Source organism: Mobula hypostoma, chromosome 14, assembly GCF_963921235.1.
Source record: "Mobula hypostoma chromosome 14, sMobHyp1.1, whole genome shotgun sequence".
Taxonomy (NCBI): Eukaryota; Metazoa; Chordata; class Chondrichthyes; order Myliobatiformes; family Myliobatidae; genus Mobula; species Mobula hypostoma.
The window spans coordinates 19,136,627-19,149,360 of record NC_086110.1 but is presented as its reverse complement, the minus strand read 5'-3'; the positions used below and the strand labels follow the sequence as shown (position 1 = coordinate 19,149,360).

Here is a 12,734-nt window from a genome sequence, read left to right as displayed (position 1 = left end):
CCCACCCACCCACGCACACAAACTATCCTCCACCCCAGGACCGGCCGTCTTCGGCCTCCAGTTGCCAGAGAACGTGAGGACTCGCAGATACCAGGCTTTGGCTTCCCGGTGGACTCACAGAGATTCACAGATTTGGGGACCAGCCATCGGGCCTTGATTACTACATGCTTGAGGCTGTTCTTCCAGAGCGCTCTGTTGGATGTGACTAGGACCAATCCTTACAGCTTTCCAGCAAGCTTCTTCCTCTTTGTTCAAATAGTGATCAAGGCAGCATTGCAATGGACTTTGGATTCCGTTACCTTCTCTGTGGATCCACGAAGAAGCCGGGTGCCCAATAGATCGAAGGGATTGCTGCATTAGGAAAGAAGGCCAATGAATGAGGAGAAGAGGAATAATTCGGTATAGGGGTATTACCCACAGGGAGTGAAACAGTGACCACAGCCAAAAGAACCACAGAGAACCCAGTTCCTTTATTTCCTGATCCAGTTGAACCTTTGGATCAAAACTTAATGCATCCCTGAACCTGAACGAGTCTGACAAGGAATCAGACTATATCAGGTTCTCCTGCAAGCATTACATGAAACACAGAATGGTACGGCTTTGTACAGGCCCCTTGGCCCACAATATTCTGCCAACCTTTTAACCTACTCCATGATCAGTCCAACCCTTCCCGCCTTCGTAGCCCTGCATTCTTCAGCCATCCATCTTCCTATCCAAGAGTCTCTTATTTTTTTTTATTAAAGTAAAATTTATTCATTGTAAAAATGATTTACAAAATTAAACTGAGCAATGCCTTTTCATTCTTACATGTATAGTCAGTGATTTTATTACTGCTCTGTTACATTCCTTAAAACCAGTCGGACCGTCGGCACTTATGAGGCCCCCTTGGGCGGTACACTGTTACAATAATTGGGTCCCTAATATATCTGCCTTTACCACCACCCTGACAGTGCACGCCACGCACTCACCATTCTCTGTATCAAAAACATTTCAACAACAATCCCCCTCTACTTCCTCCAATCACCTTAAAACATATGAACTACCAAATGTAAATAGAATGAATTATATGTGGGTTTAAGCTTTTAGTATATCCTGAGAAATTATTGGTGTAGTGAACTAGAAGACGCAACCCATGATTAATTCCATAACCTTTTGATTGAGGTGTTGATGGTGAATATATTCATGCCTTAATCCTTTGAGCAAATTTCCAGTTGGTTATCAGCTTGTTCAAATAGAACAGCCCATCCTGTTAATCAGTATGAATAGTGTTTCGAATGTTTGTTATCCAAATGCATTCCCTATGAACTTTGTCAAATTATGGATCCTCCTCTGCTACCTTCAAAGCCTTTTCTTATGTTCGGCATGTATATGGCCTCAGCCGCTGGACGGATGTGAACAGTATTGTCTGTAACATTCTGCTCTTTTTTTCTGCAGCCTGGAAGGAAACAAAATCACATCTGCAGGAGCAGAGAAATTGGCAGCCAGCCTTAGGCAGTGCTCTTCCATAGAAGTCATTCGGTAAGTATCAGAACAGAAATTTAGGTTATAAATTTACTTCTGCACCAGGGGCTGATGTAGACATGAGGGTTCCATTGATTAAATATGATCAGACAACATACATCAAAGTTGCTCGTTCACCAGCAACTTTGATGTGTGTTGCTTGAATTTCCAGCATCTGCAGAATTCCTCGTGTTTGTGTGATTAAATATGATGTTGTGATCTTGTAGTGCAAGTTATGTTCCCATCTCAGTTGAATTAAAGTATTCCATCTATAAATGGAATTTCAGTTTCCATGAGTTAAAGCTATTTCTGTCATATTTTCCATTTCTGCTGTTTCTGTTCAGTAGGGTGGTAGATGAGTTTTTATTGAATCATATTTATTATTTATTGAGATACAGCATGATTTAGGCCCTTCCATACCTTCAAACCGCACCATCCAGAAATCCCCCGATGTAACCTAAGCCTAATCACGGGACAATTTACAATGACCAGTTAACCTACCAACTTTGGACTGTGGGGGGAAACCCACTCAATCACAGGGAAAACGTGAAAACTCTTAACAGGCAGTAGCGGGAATTGAACCCGTGTCACCGGTACTGTAAAGCGTTCTGCTAACCACTACGCTACCGTGCCACCTATTTGTTATTGTTCTCTGAGAAAACGGCTTCAACCGTGGGTACTGGCATTTCCTCTTACCCTGCCTGTGTGTGTGCATTCTGAGCACACTCAATGTGTATGCACTTGTGGCTGTGTGAAACCATGTCAGCCTGTTCGAAGGCACCTGCGTGAACCTGGACCTGCCTTTACCTTTGCCCCACACATGCACGTTGGGGGCAGAAGAAACAGAATCAGGAGCAGGCCATCTGATCCCTGATACCTGCTCCATCATTGAGTACAATCGCAGTACATCCAAGGTCACTGGGTCCCAATCCCGAGACATCACGTAGCGTGAAATTGCCCCTCACCCTTCATCATTGGTCACCGGAATAGACGAGTCTATTGCTTCATTCGGTCAGATTGAGACTGGTGCTTGAGGAAACAAAGGTGTGGGCCGAGTGTAAGTGGCAGTCCTATGAAGCTAATGATTTTGGGTGATGCAAGTAGCAAACGTAAAAAGGGCAGAAGCCCTTCTGTCCGTAAATTGACCCTATATACACAGTCCTGATGAAGGGTCTCGGCCCGAAACGTCGACTGTTTACTCTTGTCTATAAATACTACCTGGCCTGCTGAGTTTCCCCAGCATTTTGTGTGTGCTGCGTGGATTTCCAGCATCCGCAGATCTTCCCGTGTTTGTGGTTTATACACTGTGCCTACTGTACCTTTGATCGATATGCTGCCTGAATTAGAGGGCATGTCTTCTGAGGATAGGTTGAATGAGCTCGGGCTTTTCTCTCTGGAGCGAAGGAGGATGAGAGAGCTGAACAATATGATAAGAGTTGATAGCCAAGATAGAAATAGCTGAGGTGAAGGGGTATAAGCATAATTTTAAGATGCTTAGAGGGAAGTATAGGGGGGATGTCAGAGGAAGGATCTTTCCATAGGGAAAGGTAGGTGAATGGTCACAGGTGGTGGTAAAGGCATGTCCATTAGGGACATTTAAGAACTTTGTAGATAGGCACATGGATGATAGAAAACTGGAGGGAGAAGGGAAGGGTTAGATTGATCTTAGAACAGGTTAAAAGTGTAAGCACAACATTGTGGGCCAAAGGGTGTGTACTGTGCTGTAGTGTTCTATGTTCTATATAACTTGTCTAAAAATCACTAAGATTCTCCTGATAAGATCCACCAGTTCAGCCCAGGCAGTGGATTGAATCTTGAACTATCCCAGTCAGAACAACTCAGACTCATTCAAGAGAGACTTGTATCTCTATTGCAAGTTTCACAGCTTTGGCAGTTTGAGAGCTGCACCTAATGCAATATGGTCAGCGATGCAACAGACGAGGGCCAGCTTGACCCCATGACAGTCTGACCAGATCAATACTTGGAGGGGTGTTTTTTTTGGCTCAGGGTTAAGTATTGTGGAGGGCACTGAAGAGATAACACCATGGGGCCATCAACATCCATACAAACAGGTGATCTTGAGAAGGCAAATGCCTATAAATGAGATTGTGTACTCCCTTTGTTTGCACAAGTCGTCCAATGTCAACGAAATGTAAATTGCAAACTGGGGTCTTTTGTTCTAGATCCCTCAGCATCCCCATTCCAGAATACAGTGGTGTCCAACCATGTCGCTGAGTAACTGATGCAGGGGGCAGGGCTTCAGATTTCTGGATCATTGGCATCTCTTCTGGAGAAGGTATGACCTGTACAAGAGACAGGTTACACCTGAACCTGGGGTTGGGGGTGGGGGTGGGGGGGAACCAATATCCTTGTGGGCAGATTTGCCAGAGTTCTTGAGGAGGGTATAAACTGATTTGGCAGGGGGATCAGAACCGGAATAATAGAGCTGAGGATGAAGCAGTTGGTAAACAAGCAGATTCTGTATGTAGTGAGGCCATCAGGCAGGACAGGCAGATAATAGAGCAAAGTTGGAGTCAGTGAGATGAGTTGCAGTGTAACATATGGATAAAATTGAAAAGAGTGACAAATACAGGACTGAAATTGTTATATTTGAATGCACACAGTATATGGAATAAGTTAGATGATCTCATAGCACTCATTACAGATTGGCAGGTGTGATGATGTGGGCACTCTGAGTTATGGCTGAAAGAAGATTAGAGTAGGGAGCTTAACATCCAGGGATACATGTTGTATCGAAAGCACTGGCAGGGAGGCAGAGGGGCTGGAGCAGTTCTGTTGATTTAAAAAATGAATTCACATCCTTAGAAAGAGGTGACATAGGATCAGAAGATGCAGAGAAACTGCGAGGATAAAAAGACTGATGAAAGTTTTATACAGGTCTCCGTACAGCAGCCAGGATGTGTGGTACAAATCACAACGGGATCTACAAAAGGCATGTCAAAAGGACAATTTTACAAAAATCATGGGGGATTTCAATATGCTGGTAGATTGGGAAAATCAGGTTGGTGCTGGATCCCAAGAGAGGGAATTTGTAGATTGTCAACAAAGTGACTTTCTGCAGCAGCTTCTGGTTAAGCCCACTAGGGGGAGGGTTATTCTAGACTGGGTGTTGTGTAATGAACTAAATTTGTTTACAGAGCTCACAGTAAAGGAATGCTTAGGAGACAGTGATCCTAATATGATAGACTTCACCCTGCTATCTGAGAGGGAGAAGCTAAAGTCAGATGTATCAGTATTACAGTGGAGTAAAGGGAATTACAGAGGCATGAGAGAGGAACTGGTCAAAGTTGATTGAAGGGGGACACTAGCAGGGATGACAGCAGAGCAGCAGTGGCTGGAGTTTCTGAAAGCAATTCAAAAGGCACAGGATAGATACATCCCAAAGAGGAAGTATTCTAAAGACAGGATGATACAACTGTGGCTGACAAGGGAAGTCAAAGTCAACATAACAACAAAAGAGAGGACATATAATAGAGCAAAAATTAGTGGGAAGGTAAAAGTTTTGAAAACCAGCAGAAGGCAACTAAACAAAAGTCATAAGGAGAAAAAAGATGAAATATGAAGGTAAGCTAGCCAATAATATAAAAGAGGATACCAAAAGTTTTTTCAGATATAGAAAGAGTAAAAGAAAGGCGAGTGTAGATATTGGATCATTGGAAAATGATGCTGGAGAGGTACTATTGGGGACAAGGAAATGGCAAGCAAATTAATTAAGTGTTTTGCATCAGTCTCCACTGTGGGAGACACCAGCAGTATGCCAGAAGTTCCAAAGTGTCAGGGGCAGAAGAGAGTGCATTTGCTATTACCGGGGAGATGATGCTTCAGGAACTAAAAGGTCTGAGGTTTGGAAAGTCACCTGGACCAGATGGACTACACCCCAGGGTTCTGAAAGAGGTAGCTGAAGAGATTATGGAGGCATTAGTGATGATCTTTCAAGAATTACTGGATGCTGGCACAGTTCCGGAGGAATGGAAAATTGCAAGCATCACTCGACTCTTCAAGGAGGGAGGAAGGCTGAAAAAAGGAAATTTTAGGCCAATTAGCCTGACCTCAGTGGTTGGGAATATGGTGGAGTCATCTGTGGGGTACTTGAAGGCACATGATAAAACAGGCTAAAGTCAGCATGGGTTCCTTAAGGGGAAATCTTGCCTGACAAATCTATTGCAATTCTTTGAAAAATACCAAGAAGGATAGACAAAGGAGTCAGGGGATTTTGTCACTTGATTTTCAGAAGACCTTTGACAAGGTGCCACACATGAGACTGCTTAACAAGTTAAGAGCCCATGGTATTACAGGAAAGATACTAGCTTGGATAGGGCATTGGCTGATTGGCAGGAGGCAAAGTGGGAATAAAGGGAGCATTTTCTGGTTGGTTGCCAGTGACTAGTGGTGTTCTACAGGGGTCAGTGTTAGGACTGCTTCTTTTTACTTTATATGTCAGTAATTTGGATGAGTGAATTGATAGCTTTGTGGACAATATGAAGATAGGTGGAGGGGCAGGTAATGTTAAGGAAACAAGGAGACTACAGAAGGACTTGGATAGATTAGGACAACGAGCAAAGAAGTGGCAGGTGGAATACAGTGTCGGGAAGTGTCTGGTCATGACCTTGGTGGAAGGAATAAAAGTGTAGACTATTTTCTAAATGGGGAGAAAATTCAAAAATCCAAGGTGCAAAGGGACTTGGGAGTCCTTGTGCAGGATTACCTAAAGATTATCTTGCATGCAATGGTGTGGAAGGCAAATGCAATGTGAGCATTCATTTCAAGAGGACTAGAATATAAAATCAAGAATGTAATGCTGAGGCTTTATAAGGCACTGGTGAGGCCTCACTTGGAGTATTGTGAGCAGTTTTGGGCCTCTTATCTAAGAAAGCTCGTGCTGGTACTGGAGAGGGTTCAGAAGAGGGTCACGAGAATGATTCTGGGAATGAAAGGGTTATCATATGAGGAGCATTTGATGGTTCTGGGCCTGTAGTCACTAGAATTTAGAAAAATGTCGGAGGATCTCATTGAAACCTATTGAATGTTAAAAAGCCTAGATAGAGTGGGTATGGAGAGGATGTTTCCTATAATGGAAGAGTCTAAAACCAGAGGGCACAGCCTCAGAATAGAGGGACATCCATTTAGAACGGAGATGAGGAATTTCTTTAGTCAGAGGGTGGTGAATCTGTGGAATTCGTGGAGCCACGGCAGCTGTGGAGGCCAGGTCACTGGGTGTACTTAAGGCAGGGGTTGATAGTTTCTTGATCAGTCAGGGCATGAAGGGTTACAGGAAGAAGGCAGGAACAAGGATGAGCCATGGCGAAATGGTGGAGCAGACACAATGGGCCAAATGGCCTAATTTTGCTCCCATGTCTTATGTGCAATTCAAAATTTATTATTCTTTTTGTTGCACTGTTTATGTACTTTTGTAATTTTAAGTCCTTGCAGTATACTGCTGACGCAAGACAACACAATTCATTCCTTCAAGTCCGTGATGCATTTAATCTTTGGAGTGGCCTAATCTAGTAGCAGCCAATGGATTTAGGATATCCCTTTAGAACAGGGATGAGGAGGAATGTCTTTAGCCAGGGGGTGGTGAATCTGTGGAATTCATTGCCACAGGTGACTGCGGTAGCCAAGTCATTGAGTATATTTAAAGTGGAGGTTGATAGATTCTTGATTCGTAAAAGGTTACAGGGAGAAGATGGGAGAGTGGAGTTGGGTGTGATAATCTATCAGCCTTTGATCAAATGGTGGAGCAGACTCTATGAGCCAAAAGACCTAATTCTGCTGCTATGTTTTATGGACATTACAGACGAAAATTAAAAATAAAGGACTGCAATTTTTGTTTGGAGATTTCCAGTGTGGCGTGTTTCACGAACATCTGACATGAGATACTCTGGTTTGCTCATAATCCTATTTTAGCAACAAGACCATCTTCAGTCTGTCAACTTGGGGCACTGGTGAGCATTTGCATGATTGCAGGTAATTTTCCAGAGGCATCAGCTGTCACCAGGAAAACTCGTGTGGCTTCCACACAGTGAAATAAACATCACACAAAACTAGTCACATTCAGCAGCAAGACAGAAAGAAATTAAACTGCTTAAAGAGGCCATTCAGCTTATTGTGTCTGTACTAAGTTTTTGAGAGAGCTGTTAAATCAGTCCCGTTCCAAGCTATTTGAATTAAATATTCTTAAGAGAGCTATCCAGTCAGTCCTATTCCGAGCCATTTTCATGTCTGAATTTAATCAATTCTCCTTTGTGAACCATCTTTAAATCTGGTTCCTCCAACATTTCAGGTAGTGCATCGGAAAGCAGTACAACTCACAGCATGATGACAGTGCAGTCGTTGAGCTGGTAGAGCCACTGCCTCATGACGCCAAAGACCCAGGTTCAATCCTAGTTCTGGGTGCTACACGTGTGGAGTTTTCATGTTTTCTCTGTGACCAGATGGGTTACATCCATGCACTCTGATTTGCTTCCATGTTCCCAGTGCCTGCTGGTTAGTGGGTTAATTGGCCACCCTAGTATGTGGATTAATGTTAGGGTACAGGAGAAGTTAATCAGCAAGTGGGGAGAATAAAAGAAAATGGGATTAGTGTAGGATTGGCGTAAAGGGGTGGTCGATGGTTAGCACCAACTCAATGGGCTGAAGGGTCTGTTCCCATGCTGTGGTCCTTTCCCAATCTGTTACCAGCCTTCCTGCTGGAGCAAACAGCTTCCCTCTAATGAATCTGATGAGTGCACGTTTCAGTATCAGAGAGACATTCGTCGTCTTTTACAATGCAAACCAACTGAGAATGGAACTAAACTTTAACGGTGAAAAATACAAACCACTGGAAGATCCCAGTGAGTTGAAACTAGCATCTGTGAAGGCAAAGGGGTAGTGAACGTTTCAGATCAAGACTCGGCCCTGCCTCCTCAGATACTGCCTGATCTGCTGAGTTCTTGCAGCAGTTTGATTTGTTTGTTTTGTTTCCTCCAGCTTACAGCAGCTACACACTCCTGTCTCCAGTAGATCTGAGATGTGGTACAAACAGACTGGAGTTAAAAACGAGCTATGATTCCCTCAAATAGTGGAAAGGTTGCGAGAGGCCAAGTGGTCTATTTTATTTTCTGTTACGGCAGGATGAACTCTGCAGGTCTGCTTCAGGAATCAGTTAGAAATCAGCCACATTACCTGTATTGTGGAACTACAATCACACACAACCAGAGTGGGGACTGGCAGCCCTTCCCCTTTCTTGGAGGATATATTGGATCAAATGGGTTTTAGCAAAACTCTAGGTCATTTCATGGTCACCGTTTGTGACCATTTAATTACTTGGATTTTAAGTTGCCCTTAAAACTCACATCTGCAGATCAGTATTTCAGAACTGATCTGCAGTTCCACTGGTTCACCACGGTGCTATTGTACGTCCTGACCCAATTTAACCCAATTTGATTTAACTTCAAAGTCAAGCTCAACATAGAACATTATAGGTCCCTTGGCCCCCGAAGGGGAAAATACCATTGCAAGAGACTCACTGGGCTGCATAAGACAATCCCATGGGAAACCATAGCGAACAGACAACAACACAGTACAATAAACAATACGGTCCCTTCAGCCCACCGTGTTGTGCCGAACTTTTAACATACTCCAAGATTAATCTAACCCTTCTTTTCCCACATAATCCTCCATTTTTCTTTCATCCATGTTCCTATCTAAGAGTCTCTTAAATGTCCGTATTGTATCAAACTTTACCACCACCCCCGGGAGTGTGTTCCATGCACTCGCCACTCTCTGTGTAAGAATACTTAGCTCTGACATTACCCCCGCCACCCCATACTTTCCCCAATCACATTAAAAGTATTTCCCCTCATATTTGCCATAAGCTTCGTTTTAAGGTTTCTTGAGTGCCTTACTGGGGGTATAGCTGATGGTAGCTGTTCAATCCTTGCATGTTTTCTTCAGTCCGTTTATCAGGAAGCTGAACTGGAGTGCGCCAACTGTGTTGAAATTTACTGCTTTACAGAGCTGCAGGTCATTAACCTAATATTCCTGCCTTATCCATACAGATTGTGGAAGAACAACATACCCAAGGACAGAGCACAGAACCTTCAGGAACAGGATTCAAGATTGAATTTCTTCTCAGTTTACAGCAGTTCTCTATGACACTGGGACTTCGTCCAGGGTTGAAGTTCAATCGTTCGAGTGATGATTCCGTCCCTCTCCTACCCCACCAAGTAGATGGTTTCTCCTCCCCCTCCCTCAACAGTGCTCATGCAGTATTAATATGACTATTTTTGCACTACTTCAAGCACTTCGATTTCATAATTTTAATATTTATTATTTTATTTTAAGACCTTTTGTACTGTTGTTACCACATCACAATTTTGCAGTTATGTAAATAAAGTGTTGTTTATTTCGTCAATTTGTCTCTCTTTGTTGTGACATTGTCACATTGTGCCTGTGCAGTGAAATTATTGAGAGATCACTGGGTCACTATATTTTATCCAAGGATAGATTTTGGGTGTCTTTTCAAATGATTTATTGAAGTATGTATGCAGTAAAGAGCCCTGAGACTGGTCCTCACGCAGGCAGCCATGAAACAAAGAAACACTATGGAACCCGTTCAGAGAAAGCACCCAACGTGCGAAAAAAAGAACAAATCACACAAACAGCAAAAAAAAACATGCAAGTAACACACAGAATATTAAACATCAAACTGTAGAGTCCTTGAAACAGTCTAGGAATGTTCAGTGTGGTTCAGTTCGGTTGAATTTAACGCTGTGTCGTACATCGACTGCAGACCACAGAGCTAATCCATATTGAAATGCCCCGGTCAAAATTGTGCAAAATAGCAATTTTAAAAGGTGCAACCAGAATCCAGAAACACATGTAACATGAACTGCAGAGTATTTTAAAAACGAGTCCAATCCGCAAACCGTGCCAATCAAACCTTGCCCAAGACCCAAGACTCTGCACCTTCCTCTGGCAGCTGTGAGTGAGAGGTAGGGGGAGTCTGATCAGACACAGACTGATGCCACTGAACACCCACTCGCTTTTGGCTCTCGTCCTCGTTGATTTCAATCTTGCTCAACACTTCAATTAGCAAGATTAGTGAGTAATGGAGCCGATCGTGGGCTTCTGCTCCACCATTAGGCCACAGGTTCCATTCTCAACCATGCCAAATTCCCTTGGAGACCGAAAAAGCACTGAGATGACCCAAAACACAGGATCAAAATGTGAATCACCGGCTCCAGTCACACACAGATTCGTGGTAGAAGTACATTTAAAAGAAGAAGAAGAAGTAGTTCCATGAACTGTCTGTGGGACGTTGCTTTAGTTATGTTGGTCATTGGCGCCATCCTGTTTTTGTGCCTGTTCTTCCAAGAGCCTTGTGTGGGGCTTGGACCACCTTTCCTGTGAGAGATATGAAACAGCAGGCTTGTTCCTAACCAGATACTAACCCAACAGTTTGTCAATAGGTGAGGAAGACCCTCCAAGGATTAGCTGAATTCCCTTTGTTAAGAATGAAGGTTTTCTTTAGTTAAACATAAGATAAGTTGTTTTCAAATAAAACTTACTAGCATTACAAACTTAACATCAAACAAGAGATATCACACCCCCTTTCAAACAGAGTAGGTGTGATGGACAAACACTTCCCTTGGGTCATATTTCTTTCCTCTTTAACACTGTGGAACATGGAGAAATTTGTTTATTCAACTCTCTTAGGCCCCCCAGCACATTTATGAGGGGGTTTCCAGATTTAAAGTGGGACTATGATTTACAACTGCACAATTCCATTAGGGTCTCGTCAGGCACGGATATTTATTCTGCTTCTTTGTAATCATTCTTTCCCTCCATCCTGACTATTCCATACTATTTGGAAGCAGAGTAGTGTTGTGTGCCCATGGAAGGAGGGATTGTACCGTGTGATCTTGTCTCCCATTGGGGGCTTGTAACAAGATCTCTCCCCCAAAAGCAACTGGCCAGTTTCATCTTAATATGTTAAGTCTCTTAATTCTGATCTGTGCTCAGCTTCCTTGATCCACTGCTCTAAGGAATAAATCAAGCAGCATTCTGCGACAAATGACTGAAGTGGAAGCCTATAATGCATTACTGGATTAGGAGGTGTTTTCTTACTCTTCTCCATTCCTTTTGAGACTCTACCCTCATCCAGTGATGTTATCAAGGCTGATTTGAGGAATAGACCACTGGAGTTTAACAAGGCTGATTTCAAGAATAAAGGGGATTAATAATGATTCAACCCTTTGTTAATTATTTATCTCCTTACAAGAAGGACATTTTATTGATGAATTCATTAAAATCGTTGCTCTCCATGTTAAGCAGCACTTTTGACACTTACTGATGGCAAGTGACAGCTTCTTAAATAAGGCCGATATCCGTCATTAGCACAGCAACATCTGGGCCTTGTGTTACAAAAGGTGGAGAGAATGTTTGAGAAGCTGGTGCATTATGTGAGTGATCCCCATGGGTATGCAGGTCTTCCAGAGCTAATAGAACACAGAAAGTGAAAAATCATTTATTGTACGAATTAGTGCAAACCAACGTCTTCTCAAGAGTATGCAACCCTGTTAAATACGTAGCACCAGCCAGGCTGTGTGTACTGTGACATGAATGCAGTAGGGCAGCACAGAGAGGGAAAGAGAGGCTCGGTGCCTCTGGGGTAAACAAAAACTTTGAACTGCGAACTTTGGGCGGTGTATAGCTGTTTCGTTTTCTGCCATGTGGATGTAACTTTCCTGTGAGTTTCATCTGTGGATCGCTCCTGAACATGTTCAATACTAAGTCAGGATGTTGGGGATTGTGGATGACACCTGAGTTGTGAGTGCTGGCAGCCGGGGTGGGAACTGAGCCAACACTGATCTGGTGCCTGCCAAGGCAATGCATTATTTGGATGAGGAAGCTGGCAAAGGAGCAGGAAGTTCTCAGCACCTCCCCTTTCAACCTGCCACTACTTAAATGGCATTGGGCTGTTGGCGATTGACTGAGTACGCTGGAGAGAACTGGTGGAAACATCCCATTGTAACAGGGTTTCAGCGTTCATCCATCTCCCTTCTTTGGCATAAATTGGCACATTGCCCATTGTACCCCTGGACCTTCAATGCAATGGGCAAGGGCAAGGCTCCTGGCCAGGAGGAGGGGGAGAAATAGGAATGGGTGAAGGATTCTAAAACAAACCGAGCCCCCCCCCCCCCACCACTGCTTCAGGAACTGACTGAACA

The 12,734-nt window shown here is 43.4% G+C and overlaps 1 protein-coding gene across 3 annotated transcripts in view; it reads left to right on the top strand.

Annotated features, from left to right (window-relative positions):
* nlrc5 (NLR family, CARD domain containing 5) overlaps positions 1-9,909 on the top strand; it is a 258,886-nt gene extending 248,977 nt beyond the window's left edge. For all 3 annotated transcript variants that reach the window (XM_063066746.1, XM_063066749.1, XM_063066748.1), the window contains exons 52-53: positions 1,435-1,518; positions 9,561-9,909. In XM_063066746.1, coding sequence (XP_062922816.1) covers positions 1,435-1,518; positions 9,561-9,657 — 181 coding nt within the window. In that variant the 3' untranslated portion in view covers positions 9,658-9,909. The remainder of the gene's footprint in view (positions 1-1,434; positions 1,519-9,560) is intronic.
* The last annotated feature ends 2,825 nt before the right edge of the window (positions 9,910-12,734 follow it).